General features: G+C 34.1%; 2 protein-coding genes across 4 annotated transcripts; one reads left to right on the top strand and one right to left on the bottom strand.

The window, feature by feature from the left end:
* Positions 1–4395: 4395 nt before the first annotated feature.
* Positions 4396–14307, top strand: LOC7475554 (CDP-diacylglycerol--serine O-phosphatidyltransferase 1). Of its 3 annotated transcripts, none has more exons than XM_024610611.2 (14): positions 4396–4823; positions 6200–6243; positions 6905–7098; positions 8168–8233; positions 8346–8405; positions 8783–8873; positions 9756–9810; positions 9985–10064; positions 10154–10270; positions 10395–10479; positions 11870–11961; positions 12635–12888; positions 12998–13086; positions 13212–13679. In XM_024610611.2, exons 3-14 carry the CDS (start codon positions 6938–6940, stop codon positions 13328–13330), a joined length of 1269 nt encoding a protein of 422 aa, XP_024466379.1. In that variant the 5' UTR covers positions 4396–4823; positions 6200–6243; positions 6905–6937; the 3' UTR covers positions 13331–13679. The 3 variants fall into 3 exon arrangements, with proteins under 3 accessions (XP_024466379.1, XP_024466377.1, XP_024466380.1); XM_024610609.2 differs by lacking the exon at positions 6200–6243 and adding an exon at positions 13782–14307 and having other exon boundaries at positions 4397–4823; positions 13212–13343; XM_024610612.2 differs by lacking the exons at positions 4396–4823; positions 6200–6243 and having other exon boundaries at positions 6950–7098; positions 8057–8233.
* Positions 14308–14825: 518 nt separating this feature from the next.
* Positions 14826–17072, bottom strand: LOC7475553 (palmitoyl-acyl carrier protein thioesterase, chloroplastic). Its single transcript, XM_024610613.2, has 6 exons — positions 16704–17072; positions 16440–16573; positions 15687–15800; positions 15435–15603; positions 15273–15341; positions 14826–15182 (listed from the first exon to the last, which is right to left on the bottom strand). Exons 1-6 carry the CDS (start codon positions 17070–17072, stop codon positions 14826–14828), a joined length of 1212 nt encoding a protein of 403 aa, XP_024466381.1.
* Between the last annotated feature and the right edge of the window lie 3869 nt (positions 17073–20941).

The following is a 20941-nucleotide window of genomic DNA, read 5'->3' as shown; positions in this document are numbered from 1 at the left end:
TTTACGCGTGCATGAGTTAAAACAATAATTCTTTTTTATAAAGCTCTCCGTGTAGAAGATTAGAGGATCCAATTTCAAGCTCACGGACGACCATCGGTGGCCTAGAAGATAATCTTTCATCATTACTGGGGTTTGATCGTTTTCCAGTTAATAAGTTATAATTTCCATGACCATTAATGGGGTTTGAAAATTATGAAAATGACGACATGATGGGAAAAAAAAACTATGGATTGTCTTATTTTGGCTAAATCAACTTTTATTGAAATACTGCTTTCCATTTATTAAAATTCAAAAGTGAAAAACTAGAAATATATAAAATTAAAGTTTTCAGAATCTTATGATAAAAAGTAATCACTCTGTTATATTTTATTAAAATAAATAATTTATTGGTGATTTGGAAAACAAAAAAAAATAAACAAGCAAAACACGTCCAATTTTTTTTAGAAATTAATTAAATCTGGTACTAGGTATTGATTAAAAAAGGGTAAAGTTTGAATACTATAATCAACAAACGGAAGACTTTTTACTTTTAACTATAATTCACAGATATAAATGCAAAACCGAGACGTGATATCATCATTTATGAAAAATCTATTTTGAGGTCTTTTGGTCTATCTAAGCAATAAAAATAGATTGTGGAGTGAGAATAACGCCACTCTTAGTTTATTGGACATTTCTCTCTCTGTTTTTTATTTATTTATTTATTTATTGCATGAAAACGATATCTAGTCATCTCATTTTTTTTCTTTTAATTCTACAGAATTAACTTTTTGTGATTTTTCCGAAAAATTCATGTAAATTTGCTAGCCATATAACAATTCAAGTGTTAATTTTGCAGCAGTTTTTTTTTTTCATAAATTAACTTCTCGAAAATTCTTGTCTATAATGAACTTCACTCCAGAGTCCTTTAGATAGTTATAATGTCTGGCAAATTGTGCACAAAATATCACAATTTGATAGATATCATAATTATTGCAGTCTTCCAAGACATTCCAAGGAGGTGTCCATGACAGGCAAATTCCACGACGTCTTTCAAGCCCATGCTTCATCCTTTTTCCACAGCGATCCCAGAAATTTGTGAAGCGGTTTTACTATCATTTTTGAACAGACGGGTGTATTCCACCGAACAATTCAATTAGAAAATCAAGAGCTGGAGGCATTTAACACGAGGGAATTAAATTTCATTATCAGCTGGTAATTAAGCTATGATTGGAACCACTTATACATGGTCCAAGATGGGGGGAGGCGGCGGCGGCGGCGGCGGCATGTAAACAAGGGTTATGTTGTGGGCAAGTGCTTAATTGGGGAAAAGAGCAAGTTATAATTTAGTTTCTAGACAAGTTAAAAATATTTTATTGGCTGTTGATTCATCAACAAGTGTGCTAGTTCTTGTAATTAAACGTTCGCAAAGTAGCTTCTCGTTAATTATATGATCTACTTTCTATTTTCACGTACAATCATAAAAATTATCACAGCCAACCTTTTAAGGTGACCTTCTGTATATCATTGTTAATGGAGGTGTGGCAGTAGCTATGAAAGAGAAGAAGATCAAAGAAAAAACCTAATGGGATCGAATTTCATTTTAAGCTACGAGGCAAATATATATATATATATATAAACGAGAATGTTAAAAGCTAAAAAGTACTGTAAACATCAAACCTAAGACCAGCAGAGAGAAAAAAAAAAGTAACAAATTGTTTGATAGGACACTGGTGGAAATCATGAGAAGTTTCATTTACTTGCTGGATTGGTGGCCGCGCTGAGACATGAGTTTACCTAATTTTTTTACGGTGTTAAAAAAAAAAAATACTAAAGCAAGAGAAGTATTTCTAAAATAACAAAACAAAGTAAAAATACAGGCCTCGAGTATTTAACTTGATTGAGTTTAATAAGTTTAACCAATTTAATAATAGAAATAAAAAGATACAATGGGGGTAGATAAACTAAAAAAATTGATAAAAAAAACTTGAAAAAAAATGAAAAAAAATCTGAGTCAAAACAAGTTAACACACTAACCCCATGATTACAGGTATAAGATTGAGATAACCTCACATAAAAACAAAGCTTGATGACCAATTCACAGCTAATCAAATGATAAAAAATGAAATTAAAATAAAAAAATATTTTTTTTAAATCAAATGTTGACACTAGGTTAACCTCATCAAAAGAAAATTAAATAAAATCATAAAGCTAAATTATCAAACAACCTAATATTGAAGGAAAAAACTAAAAAAAAAATATTTTTTTGAAAAAGCAATAGAAAAAACCCAAGCCACACTAGATTAAACCATTAACACCGCGAACATGGGTATGAGATTGGAATAACCTCATATAAAAAAAAGCAAAAAAAAAGTATAAAGACAAGTTTCTAGTCAATCAAATGCTGGAGGATGAAATTGAAATAAAAAATCAAATGTTAAAGGATCTTATTTAATAACAAAGAAAACATCAAATGAAAACGCAACAACCGCAAAGAATGTAAAAAAAAATGAAGCTCAATTTCTAAAAAAAAATATTGAAAAAAGAAATTAAAAAATACATAGAATCCAAAAAAGATTAGAAAAACCCGATCCAAGTTCACTAGGTTAGCATACAAAATATGTCGGCTGATTATGATATCGGGGTAACCTTGTTTAAAGCAAATTGAATAAAATCATGAAACTTAATTATCAAACAACCCAATATCGAAGGTCGAGATAACCCAAATTATTTTCACAATCAACAAAAAAAATCAATAGAAAGCAAATAAAAAAAATAACAAAGCTGAATCTCCAATTAAATAAACAGTGAAGAATGAAACTGAAAAATATAACTTAAAAAATGAAAGAAAACCAAGAAAACCCGAATGAATATCCTAAACTTGGGTTAATCTTCCAAATTTACAACCCATAAAATTCTATACTTGGGCTCAATATATAAGCTCAATTCCTAATCAATTTAATGTTGAAAGATGATATTGTAAAAAAAAATATCAATTTAAAAAATTTGTCATGTAAGAAAACTAGCAATAAAAAGAATGGGAATAAAATTTGATAGGAAAAAAAATAAAGGAGGATGAAATCGCAAAAAAAATAATAATCTAGTTTTAAAAATTATCTCAAATAAAATAAATAGCAATCAAAAGAGTACGAACCGAGTCTGACATATAAAAAAATTAAAGGTGGGTTAAGTTGAAAAAAATCAAATTTTATAAATTATTTCATATAAAAAAATAATGGTAAAAAACATGGACCAAAATTAAAGGAAAAACAAATCGAGGGATTGTTTTGAAATTTTAAAAGGACAAACACGAAAATTAAAAGGAAGAAAAAAAAAAGACCATGAGCACCAAATCAAAGGTTCATTGCCCGCACATACCATCACTTCATGGTGGAGCAATCAAGACAATTCAAATATCGTCGTGAAAGGTAGTATTTTATTATTGGACGAGGATGCACATGGTGATACGACGAGTGTCACTTTTTTATAATAATTTTTGTATTACTTAAATTATCAAATATCTTATAAGGGAATTTGATTGTAATAAAAAAAATCATACTAAAAAATGAAAATATCATTGGAAAACATCTTAAGATTTTTTTTATTTTAAAGATAATTAAATTATTTCACCATGTTTACAAAATAAGAAGACCTAAAAGCCCCTCCATGCAAGTTTAATATTTTATTTCTCTCAAGAATAATTAAGTCAGTGCCAAAAAATATGACAAGATTATTTTGTTCAAATATATCTGAAAATGAACAATGGATCAAGTGAAAAAAAACCGTAACACCCCTAATTAAAAGGTTGTTGATTTTTTTAAAGGACAGAATAGTTATTTAACTGTTGTAATCTAGTGAACCGTGTCCTTACGCAAAGTGTATGAAATATGAATTTTATTTTAAATTTTAATTAAACCTTACAGCGAATAAGATTAGAAAATTTAATTGAAAAAGAAAATATATTCTTAAAATAAAAAAATGTTAAATTGGCGATGGCTCACAACTCAACACCTCATTAACGGAGAACTTACCTAAGGACATGATTTGTAACATAAATAAAAAAAATAGGAGCAGAGGGATTGACTATATTGTTTATTAAAACTATAAGTACCAAGTTAGAATTTAGTCAAGGAAAAATCAAAAGGCTCAAACCCGTCCGCACCCTTCATGCAAGAGAGAGACCGTATCTATCTAAAACTATTGTCTTTCTAATTGTATATTTTTTTGAAAATTTATTAAAATAATTTAATTTATTTTTTAAATTTATTTTTAATATTAACATATTAAAATAATTTAAAAATATAAAAAAATTTTATTTTTAAAATTTTTAATTTTTTTTTAAGAACACAGGTATGAACACAATTCCAAACGCTTTAAAACATCTCCAAAATCTATCTTTGACCATCGTACTTTCTTCCTCTCTTTCTCTCTCTAACTTTTGAACAAGCAGTAGCGTAGTAATCCACTCCCTCTCTCATCATCTTCGTTACCATCATACCTCTCACTCTTTTATTTATTAATAAATAAAGCAAAGCCTTTTGCCCTTCTGTTTTTTTTTAAACCTCCTCCTCGGATATTATATACTTCGTTTTCTCTCTTCTCTGCCATTAATCATACCTCACACCGATCCAGATTTTGTTTGCTCATAAACAGAGGGAGTGGGAGAGACCCCCGTTTAACTTTTCTTTTTTTCCTTTTGAAGTAATACGACATCTCCCTCTCCTCCTCCTCCTCCTCCTCCTCCTCTATTTGTTCTTGATTTCGATTATCTGATCGGACGGTCACGGTCTTATTTGTATTCACCTGCAATATCGTACGGCCAGGGATCTCTCTTCTCTTCTTACGTAAGTGCACAACAAAAAAGAAAAAAAAGAAAAAGAATGAAAAGCCCATTTTGCCTTTTTCAGGCAACCTTTCTGCACATCTGTTTTTCTTTTTTCTTAAAAGTTTTTGTCATTTGCATTTTCAATTAAATAAAAATACCCAAAAACCATTTTTATAAACAAGACCTTTTATTCATTCATTCATTTACTTATTTTTTTGTGTTTTTCTCTGTCAACACAATAATAGCATTTACCGTTGCCATTTTGAATCTGTTACTCAAACCGTTTCTTGTTTCTCTTATCAAGGCTTTCTTGATTGCATGCAATGATTCGATTCTGAATTATTGGATACCCAAGTTGTGATTTAGTTATGTATGAATCATTTGATGATTCTCTTGTGAATTTGCTGTGTTAGATGTGTGTTTTTTCTAATCTAGTTTCTGTAAATTCTTCCACGTCTTTAACTGTTGAGATTTCTGGGTTACCTATGAAATGATATTTTCTTTCTTACCATCATTTAAAATGGTCCCTTTCCCATGAATTTTTGGTTATAAAGATGGGGTGTAGTATTTTAAGAAGTAGTAATGATGCCTGTTGCATAGTAGTTATACAGGGTGTACTGTTTGGTAGTTACATGACTACTAGGTAACTAACTGCCTCTTTTCTTGTGGGGTCTTATTCTCTGTACTAATTAATTTGTTTTTTCAATCTGTGATTTGCATGTTTTGTAAATTTATTATCCTTTTAATAAATAAAAAAGGCTGTTTATTTCTCTTTATGTCTTAGTTTTGACCACTTTTCTTAGCCATAAAGCTGTGACCTCTTTTCAATGATTACTGGGTTTTAATATTGTAGCTCGTGTTCAAGCTTAATGTTTCCTCTTGAATATGAGATTTGGTTTGGTCTAATCTTTTAAATTTTCACGCCCTGGTTTTTGCATCCTATCAATTCTCTGATAGCGAAGCCGTGGCAGATTTTTTAGATTGTAACGCAATTACAAGGACTTCATTTCTGGCTTTATTGTTACAGGGGTTTGAAGTTTCTTAGACAAGTATCTTCTATACTTTGTCAAATTTATCCCTGTACAATCTGTCTTCTGGGGAAAAAAAAACGAAGAAGAAAAAACGTGGAAAGTTTTAAGAGTTATGGAACACAGTTAAAAGATTGGATCTTTTTTTAAGGGTCTTGTTGATCAATTTTTCTTTATTTTCAGTCAGATAACATAAGAGATAGTTTTGAAATCGGATATGCTGGTATAAGTTTCTTATTGTTTCTGCTGTAAGTTTCTCTTGGTGAATCCTATGCGTGTGTAGAATATTGGATTTTCGGATGAGAGCTTACATGAAATGGGTTGATTCTTATTTAAGAATGGTAATCAATGACAACATTCTTTGTAGGGTATTACGATGGGACCATGCTTTTATGTATGATGAGGTGGTTGGTATGTTTCTGAATTCTTGTACCTTATGTCTTGTAATGCTTTATGCTCCTTGAATCAACAATGCAGGTCATGTGTGGTAGTCCCCATCGAAATTGAATTTTATCTGATCTAGCACTCATAACATTTGAAGAACAAAACCATCATGCTTAGTATGGAATGGGGCTGTGAAATGAAAAACAGATTTATCACCATACACAACTTATTGTATGCCTTTAGTTTTCTTAGTTAGGAATCTGTATTAGTTGTTGTACTGGTTCCAGTTATGGTTTTTAACGTGTACAAAAAAGAATCTTTAGAATTACATTTTCTGTTTGCTTCTTGAAACTATAGCTGGTTAGTGGAAATCAATTGTGAGATATAAATAATTGTTGATCAATGTTTGGCCTCACAACAAAAAGAAGTCATATTAGCCTATATCCCTTTAATGAGTCTCTTACATGCATGCACTGTTGATATAGTTGTTGATCATCTTCTGAGTAATTGTTTCTTGTTTCCTTGCCACCTTAAATAAACTAATGTACTCCCATATGCTCTGGAACTCTGTTATTTTTATTTTCAATTGTTCACAGTATTTACTTTTTATGGGTGATGAGGGCAAGTTTGGTCCCCCCCCCCCCTCATGGAAGTACTCTCTGTTTCTTACTTGATCTATGATTTTCAGTGAGCAAGTTGCATCTCATAAGCACTGGCGATCATGGAGCTGAATGGTCAAACAAGAGTGAGAAGAAAGGACCATTTTGCTCATACAAACGGTGATTTAGCATTACCAAGTGTTGGTGATGTAGATCCCTGGACTGCATGGGCATATAAGCCTCGAACTATTTCGTTGTTACTTATTGGTGCTTGCTTTCTAATGTGAGTGACTGCTACATTTTTATCGGTATCTTAAAGTTGGCCAATCAACCTCTTTATTATTTGATAGATTAAAATTTGTTATAATAGATGCTAAATTCTAGACATTTGACCTCTTAAGTGTTTCTAGCCTGGCTGAATTGTTTTCTCTTTGGACTTATATTTTTGTTTGCCAAATAGAGCCTGTTGGATCTTCTATTATCATGGATCTTATATTGGTCCTCTGCAAGAAAGTATTTGTATCTGTTTGTCATCAAAATTGCAAATTGTTCTGTGACTGTATTGGTTTATCCAATTGTTAGTCTGGGTTGATTCAGAGATGCCCTTGGTGCTGTTACAGTTCCTTTCATAGGTTGAAAATGTCACTCTAAATCAATTTGCTATGATCAAATGAAGTTCCTTTTCTTGTATCAAACAGAGGGTGATGCTCTTGGTAATTTTAATCTTAGGATTCTCTAAGTTCAACCAAAGAATGTTGTCTTTGGTGTCAGATTCTTACTTTGCATAGTTTGATTGTGTGGATTTGATTTTTCTCAAAATTATCTTGCTTTCTTTTATATTTGGTTGCAATGTTCAAATTTTGTTTTTGCCATATGATGGAGTGCTTCAGGAATCTGGCTAGACATTATTTTTTTCTTTACAAATATTAAAGCAATAAGGGTGACCATATTTATGAAGCATGTAACCTGAACTTTTGCATCTTATTTTCATATTGTCAGAGGAGGCTTTCTTTTGGTTAAGCTTTCGATATTGTTCTCTCTGTTTGAAGTTTTCTCTTTCTCCCCTAATGTCAGTGAATTCAAATGAATGATATTTTGATGATCCGTGTGTATGCTTCTAATTAGTTTACCCACCTGGGGTTGTTTTGTGCCTTCCTAAAGACGGTCTGCTTGTGTTTTGAGTGTTTGTCTGTTCTTTTAGATATAGAAGATTGTTTGATTACTGGTTGTTGTCTGTGCAGAAGATGACCATGCATTTATTTAAAACACAGTCGTGCATTACTACAGCAGCTTAAAGAGTATTAAAATTCTTCAACAAGTTTTCATTTGTTGTCTGTTTATGTGATTACTAGATGGGCAAGTGGAGCCCTAGATCCAGAGAGCTGCACATCTGGTGATGTTGTTACATCTGTGAAAAGGTTTGTACATACTTATTAATCCAGTGCTTTTGTTTGGGATTAGCTAATTTGATTTTATACTGATGAAATGCAAAATTATGTTGAGTGCCTCATGATGTGCTATTTCTTGCAGGGGTATATGGGCAATGACTGCAGTTTTTCTTGGTTATTGCTTGCTACAGGCCCCTTCAACGTAAGTTGCTGGATTGAGTTATCATGAAATTTCTTTTTATGTTGTTACTTTTTATTGGATATCAAATTAATAAGCATATGTTATGGTTTCTTTTGTCATTTGAAATTTGAGAATATAAAATCTAGCATGTAAGTGCTCAACTTATTTGTTGGGCTTTAGTGGCCAACAATCTCAGATTATAAATGATGCATTTCAGGTAGTTTTAGTTTCAATATAACTTGGTTGTTGGCATGCTAATTTGTATGAGGAAATATCAGAAACAGGTGGGTGCAAGAGGACATAAATTATCTGGCTGTTTTGCAAACTTGTGCGATCAACTGTATAGGCTGGCTCTCAAGTGAACTCTTAACATATGCCAGATTTGTATTTTCTTGCAGGGTTCTAATAAGGCCACATCCAGCAATTTGGCGCTTAGTTCATGGATTGGCCATTGTTTATCTTGTTGCCCTCACATTTCTGCTTTTTCAGGTTGGTTTTCTTTTTGTGAAGACAACTTCTCTTTCGTGCACACTTGTGCTAAGCTGTTGCTTGCACCTTCACATACTTGCTTCTCCAGATTTTTCTTTTGTAAAGCTAACTTTCCCCGCACATTTACATATACATGATCTGGTTTTGTGTCTTTATATACGTGTGCATGCATGTTTGTGCAAGGCAATTTGCTCTAACAGAGATGGTTTCCATGTGCATAAACTCTCAAAACAAATTCATAGTTAAACTAGTTGAAGGCATTTGCTTGCACTGCTTAACTTTTCAAATTGATCCATCATTTATAAATTTCACAAATCTTTTACATGGGATTAAAAACGTTCTTGAGTGTTTTCATGGAAACTAGTTTAATGTTTTTTTTTTATAACATTGTCTAAATTTTTAATTAAACACCTATAATTTCCATAATATTTCGCCAAAGATAATATAACTAAAGCCTACCAATTTTTCTGCAAGAACAATTTCAATCAAGTATTTCTTTTACTGTTTGTATATCTATTTATGCAAGCCATGAAACTCTTTAAATAAATTCACCATCCAAATGCAATTTGTATTTTCATTGTTTTCTTCCCTAATTAATTGTATTTTAAATCTTATCTAAAAAACATACATAATCAATTGTCTTTTGATCCTATTTCAAGAAATAACATACAATGAACACTTTTAGCTTTCTATATGTCAATCAAAACGGAGCTCATTCTGTCCATATGAATCATACAGGTTAAAATTTGACATGTACTTGTTAATTAGATGTTCTTCATTTCTTATGCACTTCATGAGCTAATATTTTTTCAGACTAATTGGATGATCTGTGCGTGTTAAAGAATAGTTTACTGATTGAAGGTTAAAATTTCTCCTTTGCAGAAGCGTGATGATGCGCGGCAATTTATGAAGTTTCTCCATCCTGACCTTGGAATTGGTAATTCTTTGTAACTCATCATAACCATTAAAATTCACTATATTAGTTGATAAATCATTCTGTACTGCAGCCACACATTACACTTGTAAGCTGCTAACATCTCATTCTTGTATTTGGTGGGATATTGACATCTTTCTTAATTATCTTAATTGTTGTTTACACTTGTTTGAGCAGAACTACCTGAAAGATCATATGGTGCTGATTGTCGCATTTATGTGCCTGAAAATCCTACAAGCAAGTTTAAGAACGTTTTGGTATGATTTCTTTTGTTAGAAACCTCCCCCCCTCTCACACACACAGTATCTGGATGCAAAATATTTCTGATTTTTTTATTTCTTTCTAGGACACTCTTTTTGATGAATTTGTTCTAGCACATATCTTTGGATGGTGGGGCAAGGCTATATTAATCCGTAATCAGCCACTTCTATGGGTATTGTCAATTGGTTTTGAGCTGATGGAGGTTAGTATCTAGCCAATACCAACATTCCCTTTTGTTATTCTCATCCTTTTCTTCCTGGTCTCTGAAACATGTCCTCAGCTATGTGTTCAATCTGCTCAACTAACTTTATTACTGGTATTTTCAGTTTACCTTCCGCCACATGCTACCAAACTTCAATGAATGCTGGTGGGACAGTATCATTCTTGATATTTTGATATGCAATTGGTTTGGTGAGAATTCCTGAGCTGCGGCTTCTGTTTTTTTTTTTATTTGCTTTGTCAGGCTGTATCATTTTAATTTGTCATTTTGATGAATGGCTAATTGTTTATGAATATAAAATCTGGCTATAGGAGATTTCAGGTGTTTGAAGAAGTTGAAATGAAGAGGCATTTTCTAGATGGTCGCTGGATATAAAAAAAACAATTTGATTGGAGAGAATAATGTACTACTCAAGTGGTTAAAATTTTGATTTCCACTTTAGAGGTCTCAGGGTACCCTCCATTGTTTAGCCCAAAGCCCATTGGCCTTGCAATGAAACAAAAGAAACAACATCATTATCTATAAAATTGAGTGGTAGTGTACTCGGAGGTTTTCAATTTGTTTTTGCAAAACACTTAACCTCCATTTAAGTGTCTCTCACTGATTTGGGGTTGACAACAGGTCAGTTGGGGTTGACGGTCTTAACTGGCATGCATGTTCTTTTGCAGCACATGATCATATAGATGCACAGGTTGGGGAGCATAAATCTTGACCCTATCATACATATTAAATCCATGTCCACTCATAACTGAAGTGTTGTGTTAGGCTATTTAATTAATCAACATTTTTTAAGGAATAGTTGTTAATTATCATGTTATCTTGATAGCTAAATCTTTCTAGTAAAAGTTTAGTATGATGATAGTCAAGTGCAGATGGAACCTGGATAAGCTAGGCTGTTAAGTGGTTCAAAGATGCATTTCTAACTTTATATAAACAAGTAGAAAACTCGATTTTACCTTCAAAATGCTTGCTGGTTCAATGATTTGGTAATAAGTTTCTTAAAAATTTAGTCCACGGATATATTGAAGGTACTTGATATGTGCTCTATATGTTTAGGTGTTAACCATTCAATGAAACATGATTCTATGGCTGTTGCTTCCATTTGTGTAACTAAAGGACCATATAACTGATGTAAAATATGTTCAGAATATCCATGTAGAAGCCATGATATATTCTGCTTTTCAAACCAAAACTAGTATCAAGTTTGACTTAATTCTGGGCTTTAATGCACCACTATAGTATGACTAGCATCTTTCTTAGCTGTCGCAAGCAATATCTTGGTCATTTTAAGTGGCCTGCACTGAAGAGTTAATGAGGAAAATTATGTGAAGCTGCTGGCAATCCTCCCCCTCCCTCTTATTCTTTAAGATCTCCCTTTCCTGGCAATCCTCTCAGTTTCTTGCAATATCAGATTCTTCTCTCTGAGCATTCTAAGCTAAAATATCTAGTATTTAATCCTTTTCATGAAAACTACATAAGATAAATGAATGAGATTTGTGTAGTAGTTTTCAAATTTTGGCTTGCCATTTAAATTATTTCTTTGTAGCTTATTGTGACCTTTTCTGTTGGGTTTCTTTGCAGGCATTTGGGCTGGAATGCATACAGTCGGGTATTTTGATGGAAAAACATACGAGTGGGTTGGTATAAGTCGCCAACCTAATATTATGAGCAAGGTATGTTTGGAAATTTCATTTTTCTGTTGCCCCTTTTCTGAGTCAGCGTCAGCTATAAGTGGTGGACACTTCTACTAGCCAGTAGAATTACAATGGCAATTTCAGGTCCATCATTTGGGTTGACAACAATTTATTTGTCATTAAAACTACTTCACAATGTTTGTATATACTAGTGCCGAGGAATTTTTAAGAGACCACTGAAAATATATCTCATGGTAGGCCAAAAATTCCCATCCCCTTGAGGGTAGAAAAGTAGGTCAATAAAAATTATCTTGAGAAACAATTTGCACCCTTGCGCTGGAAGAAAGAAATCTTATACCTGACTGTATCCTCCTTAATATATCTGAAGAAGTGTTGTTGTCACCTTTTCTAATTTACTGGTAAAACATGGCCTCAACAACTAAGTTCCTTTGTGTCTGTTTTTGACTTTTTTTAGTTGCAAGTACAATTTTGTTTTTCGAATACAAACCAGAAGTTAGTACATGCTATTTGAATTTCAAACCTTTTTTTCCCTCTCTAATTTAGTCATCCTCACTGTTTCTCACTTGTACTCTTTGGCTTCCAAATCTTGATCTTAGTCGAAATAATTTTCATTTGATGAAAATATTGTTGCATTGTTAACGTATACTGATGCATGATTTCTAACCATGCAACTTGACCACCTGCTAATTAGGTCAAACGGACATTGGAACAATTTACACCTGCACAGTGGGACAAAGATGAATGGCATCCCTTGCTTGGTCCATGGCGATTTATCCAAGTTCTTAGTCTCTGTATTGTCTTCCTGACTGTAGAGCTCAACACATTCTTTTTGAAGTTTTGTCTATGGGTTCCTCCTCGGAACCCTGTAATAGTGTACAGGTTGATCTTGTGGTGGCTAATTGCCATACCTACAACACGTGAATACAATTCATATCTCCAAGACCGGTACTCCCTCCCTCTCTCTCCCAATGTAGTTTTTCTGGTTATATGGAGAGTTGTCAATGGCTGAATTACCTGTATGCTTATCCTTATTGAAATTATGTCAATTTACCAGAAAGCCTGTGAAAAAGGTAGGCGCTTTTTGTTGGCTTTCCCTTGCTATTTGCATCGTGGAACTTCTCATTTGCATCAAGTTTGGACATGGTATGCTCTCAATTTGTATCTTGTTATTTTATGCTTCCACTTAGCTAAAATATTCAGCTTTGGTGAAGCATCCAAAATGACTCTCATTTCCTGTAGAAATGACCTATTGTTTTGATTTCTGCCAGGTCTTTATCCCAAACCAATGCCTGCATGGTTGGTCATCTTCTGGACATCTGTTGGAGTTAGCCTTGTAATATTCCTGATTATGTGGTCATGGAAAAGTTTGGGAAGAAAGAGACGATGAATTTGCTAGCATGGTACACTATTCTTTTATTCCTTCATGTTCTTATGGGTATACATCTTGTAAATGCCCTATAGCTTCATGGAATTGTAAATGCTTATTCTCTTAGGTTAGTGGATCACAGTTTTAGAGTATTCAATTCTTTTATGATAGGTAGTTGGAAAATGCCTCTAATGGTAGGTTCATGTGTTGCTAATTTGCAGCAATCATCAAATTGGTAATTTTCCCTTTTAACTTGTCTGAGAGAGGAGCAATTTTTAACACCGGGCTTGCCTCACATTTTTCATTGGAAAATGCATGCCTGACAATTCCATTGGGGCATTTTATCAGAATGTTTAAAATATTTATATTTTGCGTCGGCTCTATAGCATATGCTTATAAGCATTGAAATATGATTCAACTGAAGTATTCGCACATGTTTTGCTGTTTACGTTTATATGATTGTTGTGTTTAGTTCGCCACAAGCAGCCTGGCAGTTATTCGATCCGGTATCTTGACGTTATCTTATCACCTGCTGTAAATCCTATGGCTCAAACTGGCAATTATTCAAGGCAGTTCTTGAAAGAGTTCAAGGTTTTCTTTCCTGTTGATCGACCTTTGTAAAGCCTATGAAGCAATTGTGCAAATAATTGGTGCTCGACAGAAGGCAATCTCTAGTTTGCTCACGACAATTCTACGAGTGAGACTCCGCAAGGTTTAGCCGATTTTCGGGAAAACATTTGTGGACTGGAGTCATTGATTCAATCAAGGTGAAATTGGAAATCATTTAGAAAAGCAATTCCTGTTCTTTGACAACACTAGGTTCTTCTTTCTCGATCCGTGCCCATGTCACTGTGTGTATATATAGAAATAGAAAAAGTGTATCTCTCTTAATCATGCAGGATTTTGTTTTTTGCAGTCAATATGCCCATGACTTATAATCTCAGTCTTCTTCGAAAACACTATTAAATTTATTAAACCATAAGATAGTTTCCTACACATTTTCCTTGACGCAAGACTCCTTTCCTTCTCTCGACAATGGGTGGAAGAATATAATTTTTTTTTTTTGGGTGTTATTAAATCTGTAATGATAATAATTACATCACTCATTTTACTTGTGATAATAATTTCTCTTGCTTTATACAGGCAGAGAAGGAATCTTTAATTAGTCTTACCGACAGCCTAGAGGTTTTTCTTTTATTGTTTTTTTTTTCCTGAAAGTTACCGCCATGTACATGGTTATTCCTATCGAAACAATCCTTGGTTTTTGTTGTCTTCTTGCCACCTTCCCAGGAACTCGTTTCATACCAAGGGCACCTTTATTCGGGTCTCCATTCAGGTCCTGTTTAAATGTAGAAAGATTGGAAATATGGGAGCTCTCTGTTTTTTTTTTTTAAATGTACGTATGCATTTCACTTGATCATTCTTAGAGCATGCATTGTCGTATCGAGGATGTCTCTCTTACCCAGTGACGTTCAACAACGATCAGCTTGCAAGATCCCTCAGTAAATGCTTCTTGTTAAATGGAAAATGGCATATTAGACAGCTCAATATTAGATTGCTTTTTCTTCCATGTGGTCTTTCCTCTTACGATCTCTTCGTTTTGAGTATCGCCTTGGGTTTGAAGGAGATGTGTGTATCTTAGAGGGACCTTATCCAAGGATCCTAGGAGTCCATTGCCTTCCATGATTTCTGAGGCCAAAGAAAACCTATTGAGCGGGCTCATGTCGTTGTTTTGTTTCAAACCACTATTAAGGATTCCATCCTCGTCGGGTTCGCAGAGTGATTGAACTATATTTGAACTCCCACACTCCCTTCTGTACTCTAAGATGATGCCGGAAAGTTGATGAGACTCCAAAAACTGGTCAGGAATAGTCTGTAGAAAAAATGAGTTAAGAAAGAACGAACATGTCAATAAGGTTTTCTGTATGAGCTATCAGAGAGATGGTGGTGGTTAATGTTTTACCTCCAACATCCATCTAACGTACTTCACATTGTTGACATGTTGGTTCATATCCAAATCACTCCTCTTGGGCTAAAAATTAGAAACCAGGATAGTTGTTAGTATATGTCTATGGTGCTTTAAGTTGTAGCATTTGTTTTTGAAGTTTGGTTTTGTGAAGTTCACCTTCAAGTTTGAGTTCACATATTTTGCGTTGCTGTCCAACTTCGAGATTTTCTCCGGGACATCTTCATGGATAGCTTGTTTCTCTATAAACCACGGTGAAATTTCAGTCCTGACCTCCTCTGGCATCTTTGAGAGGCGCCTTGTCTTTTCGTTCATCATCACCCAAGTACTGTTTGAAATTGAAGTTGTCAGTACGGTACGATCAAGTTAGAGGATGATATAGAGAAATTAATATTGAGTTATGAAATCAACCTTGTTGCACGTGCAAAGACATGGCCTGTTGCTTGGCTTCGTATGAGCCAGTCTCGCCGCATTCCATTCTTCCCTGATGCTCCAACCCATGTGTCGATTTCCACTATCTCTCCCCTGCAAGACACGTTCATCTATTCATTAATCAGGACTAGTTGCTTTGCTACATGATGGTAATTTCTCAGTTAGATAGAGATCCATTGTAAATATCCCATATAGTAAAAAATTAAGGCTGTTTAAGTGGTGCAAAAACCTGTAGCTTACTTCAAAAAGGAACAGAAATGGCAACACGAAGTTTTTTCATCCATGGTAACTTGTTTGATTTTACCTTTGTCATATGTGGGATTTAAAAATTTATAGATCCCACTCTGTAAATTCTAAACCTAAATCGTGGGAGTAGCTAAAAATATGTGTCTAGACCTGTTTCCAGACTATATGCGATTCAGGGGAATGAGCGCTTTTAACAAGGGAAAAGAAAAAAGGCACAGCAATGTCACTTTTCGATGGTACAGGATAAATGCCATTGATTATGAGAGAAATCATATCTACATCTTTTCTATTGTTATGTGTATAACCTTATAGGCCTGAGTCTTTTTATACGAACTGCTGATTTGATGATCACAAAACCATGAAAACACTGGTTAACCATTGGTGAAATTCAGCTTACAGAGACTTTTCATTTACTGCTAATCTATTAAGCTTCTCAAAACAAGTATTCCTAATGTTCATTGTGTGGTTAATGATGAGAGGACCTACCAGATTGGGTATTGATCCACCAGGACTTGCATTCTTGAGACAACCCATATGAGATTGTTCTTCATCATTCCATGTGTGGCACCAAATCCATTGCTGAGAAGTCCCGACATCCATACATGATTCAATGCTGTTTCCTACATAGTTGGGAATAATACTAAGAATACAGTTGAAACTACAGAAGAATTCCCATCAGCGTGGCTCAAAGGCATCGCTCATTTTATGCATGGGATGGATAAATGTGTGAAGAGTTGAGCTTTTAATTACCTGAAGAAGATTAAGGATGCTCTCGAGCGTAGCAGTTTTATCAGCACCAACTTCATAGGACCTAATAACAACAGTCTGTCTGTACCCAACACCACCTTCGACGATGAGGCCTTGGCGATGATAATCAACAAACTGCTTCTTTGTTGGTATGTTTTGACGTATCTGCTCTTTGGAGATATGGCCATTTTCGACTGAAGCAACCGAGGTTTTTGCCACCCCGGCAGTTTGGCTAAGTGTATCAACCTTAACGGACCTGGTAGGAGTCCCAGTAATTTTGATTTTGTTAAGGTTTTGCTTTTTAGGATCTTGTTTGTTACCGGTGGTAGAGCATCTGATGGGCAAGGGGATCGTATACGAGAATGTAGCCATTTGTTTTTACTCTTATGTAAATGTTGAAATTTTGGAACGAAATGGGTAGTGAAATGCATTTATAGAGTCAATGTAGCGGAGTTGTCAAGGGAATTTCTTGAACTTATTAGGATGAGTTACGCAGCCTTGTTATAGCAATAGTGAACATATCAAAGAGGGCATTGTCTCTGCTGAAAGAAATTTTTAGCTGGGGTATTTTTAGTAGTGATCGACCTGTGAAGCAGACCAAAAGGCTAATTTGGCGTTGGCTATTATTATATTATCATGCCTGAGCAATAAAACACTAATGAGTTAATTTCTTTAACGTTTGGGAGTTATACTGTCCCTAGAAATTGGGCCTCATGGCTTGTTAACTTTCGAGCAGGACAAAGGATTTGGTAGGAATGGACATACAAATTCTTTCTCTTTGTCTCTGAATATATAGAAAACAACTGATTAGAACCTTTGACTGTGATGTAGAAGAGAAGTCTCCTTTTCTGCTCAGAATTTCTCGTTACCAAAGATTCTTTATCTCAACAATTATCACTCGCTTTGTATTCCATGAGCCTGCAAGCTAGCAAGTAGAAGTATTAGCATTCAACCTCGGGTTTGGAGGGAATTAGAAATCAAAGGATATTCTCTATCTAGTCTTTTTTCCTTGTCTGGTGAAAGAAGTGTGGCAAACATCATTTACTAACTTTTTTCAGGAAACCGAACCATTTTTTTGCCTCGTGAGAATAATTATGAGGTGAGATTGAGGGGTTTGATTTGATATTTATTGAAACTCGATCTGTTCCCTTGTTGAGCAGCCAAGTTTTTGCAGCATACTGGGTTTCATTGCACTGCAAAGATTGTATCTTTCGGAATGTTTTTGTTACTTTACATTCTTGGGTATAAAAAGCTAATCGATAGCCATGTCTCTTCTCTGCAAGGAGGCTGCAAGTTATCGAGACTAAAGCAAAGAAATCAACGGGAAAAAAATAAACAGAAATTATTCGAGAGCACGAATACTGGAAAGATTCTAAAATTGAAAGGAAACCCTGAATCGATTATAAGTAGCGAAGAATAGAACCATGAAATCGCCCTCGAGAGAGGATGCTGGGTTGGTTTTTCAGGATCCATAACAATGCTGTTTTTTCTTTGCGTGATCAATTCAAACCATTTACATCGACTCTAAAATTATTTTATAGTCAATTAAAACCAATAAATAAATTATTAATATAGTCAAAATATTTATTATTCAATTAATTAACTAAATAAAACAAATACACAATTGTTCCGTTAATCTTTCATCTTCAACTTCAATCATGAATCTCGCAATCAAATCAATATATCAACATCATAAAAAAGAGATTTCCACGGCCTAATATTCTAAAATTAAAAAAAATGTAACAACAGGTTTAATTATCTTGGATTCACATACATAATTGCATGAGCAAATTAGTAATTATAATCATAGCTAAAATATTTTTAAAAAAAACTAGGGTTTTATTTCTTTTCTAAACAGATCTTTTGTCGCATATTTTTAAAAGCACGATGGATCCGTTTCCATGCTCCAGCATTTTCTTGAACAGTGCCTCTATGGCTATGATAATGAATCTCCTCAGCTGCATCATTGGACACTGGCTGAGCAGCAGGAAGTGTTGGGGGAATTTCTGATTTTTTATATTTTCTCTTCCCTGAAAAACATTCACATGACAAAAATAAAGTAATGTTCGAAGTCGTTTTTTTTTTTTTTTTTAATAAAAGACAAAAGGATAGAGCAATATTTCTTCGTCCACTACAAAATCGTTATAAATTAGAAGTCTTGTTGTGATGGGAAGTATACTTAATATACTGAGTAATATAGGAAATTAGAACCAAAACTTGGTTTAATTAACAATATTGTACATATCGTATGATCTTTGTTAGAGTAATTTTGTGTAGCATTGAATACATTTGGGGTAAAATTGATACAATCAAAAGATTTGGTACTAAAATCAATAATGAAGTCATTCGTTTGGGGCAAATTTGAGGTTTCCCCAACATCTCTAGGAACTGTCCGAATGGAGCAAACGACATCGTTTTCTTGTGCAATAAATAAACACAAAATACCAAACCCTTTCTTGGCTTTCTTTCTCCCTCTGATCAGATAACTCAACAGAGGTCATTTTTATTTCATCTTGGATAGCTAGAAATTAAGCTTGTTGCCAGAATATTACTTTAATTTTTAGCAGTTGCAGCAACAACTTTATCTTCTGGCAGAGGCCGGGGAGTAAAGTTTTGGAATTGATTTCCTATAAAATTGTGCACAGAGGCAACTCATCACAGAAATGTCTACATTTTCTTGAAGTTACAGGAAGTGGACAAACCAAGGAAACTAAAGTTGGTTTTCTTTTTAAGCTTCAGTAACATAATCTGTAAATCTCTACCAGTCAGTCCAAAGCGGTGGCCTGTGCGGGTTATTTTTATTTTCTGAACAAGGATATTTTGTATCAATATGGGTTTTCGAAGTTGACAGTTTTTTTAGTAACTTGAACAAGAAGGATACGGTGTCAGACAAAGAGGACATATGTGTCTGTGTGCGTGCAAAATCAAGATGAAAATCTTGGTCCGTGAAAGGTTCATTCGGGAGGCATATATAGCAAGACAGACACTGTGCTTTGGAGTATTAGGTTTTTGTGAGAGAAAGACACCGTTGTCAACTCAATTATTAACAGTTGGAAGTTAATTAGGTTTAATTAGCCTTGTGGATGCAGCTAAAATACGGCATTGTGCTTGATGGTGAGGTATTGGATTCTTGTACCTACCTCTATACGTTGTTATCACTATTACCATCAGCTTCCTTGGTTTACACAATTTATTTGGAAATTCTGGATGTCTTTCCTTGTCCAACGGTTCACACCACAGAGAAAACGTAAGTATCGCTTGGAAATTTCAGGTGGTTTTGAGTTTTCTGAACTGTTCAGACATCAAATTGATCTAGGAAAAATAATAATTAAGTTGGAAAAAGTAACGTGATGTGGTAGAAAACAGATGCAAGAGGGAAGAAGAATACTTGGGCAAGCAAATCATTCTCCACTACTCGTCTATCATTCTCGCTTTCCACTATAGTACAGCATGGATACTATAATCTCATTTTGGTAAAAAATGTCCCTGAATTTTCTTGATGATATGCTCAAGGGAAGGTGCTACCTGCAATGGTACTCTTTCCTCCTTTTCAAAATGCTTGAGAACAGATGAAATACTAGAATAAGCAAACGCATCGTTCCGCAACTGCATAGGTCTGCGATAACATTTCCTACACGCACCCAGAGAGAGAGAGAGACAGAGAGAGTTTTTTTCTTCGTGTCCATCAGATATGAGACGAATAGAAGGATGGGAACAATAGCAAAATTCATTTACCAATTCTCTCCAGATTCTTCTTGCTTTGTTTGCATCAGCTGCGAGATCAAAGTAGAAGGATAAGAATAGGGAGGGGAAAAAAGAGATACAAATTCAATTCTCCTAGTACATCTTAACCTAGAATGATCACATCAAAAGGTAAAAGGATTGAATAGTTAAACAAAACAAAATCACATGCCTGATTTTGGTATGAAAAAGGAAAAAAAAAAATCTTGAGCAAGAAGATCATACCACTCTTGGATCTCTGGACGCATGTATATTTGCAGCATTATGTACCAGCATCAATATCATTCCCATTTAAGCTTTGCATCATAGTCGTACTGTCACGTAGCGCTAGATTAACAATATAACATTTATTCTTTTCCGCCGAGATTTCTAGCAGCAGTGAGAATCTTGTAATCAAACAGATACAGCTTGGGAAAGAAATTCGGAGCTTGATAAATTACAAATCCCAAAAAATAAATAAAAAAACTTGATCTTCAAGAAAAAGCTGCGTGGCAATTAGG

The sequence above is a fragment of the Populus trichocarpa genome, chromosome 10 (genome assembly GCF_000002775.5).
Source record: "Populus trichocarpa isolate Nisqually-1 chromosome 10, P.trichocarpa_v4.1, whole genome shotgun sequence".
NCBI lineage: Eukaryota > Viridiplantae > Streptophyta > Magnoliopsida > Malpighiales > Salicaceae > Populus > Populus trichocarpa.
The sequence above is the reverse complement of the archived record's forward strand: the minus strand, read 5'-3'. Positions and strand labels throughout refer to the sequence as shown.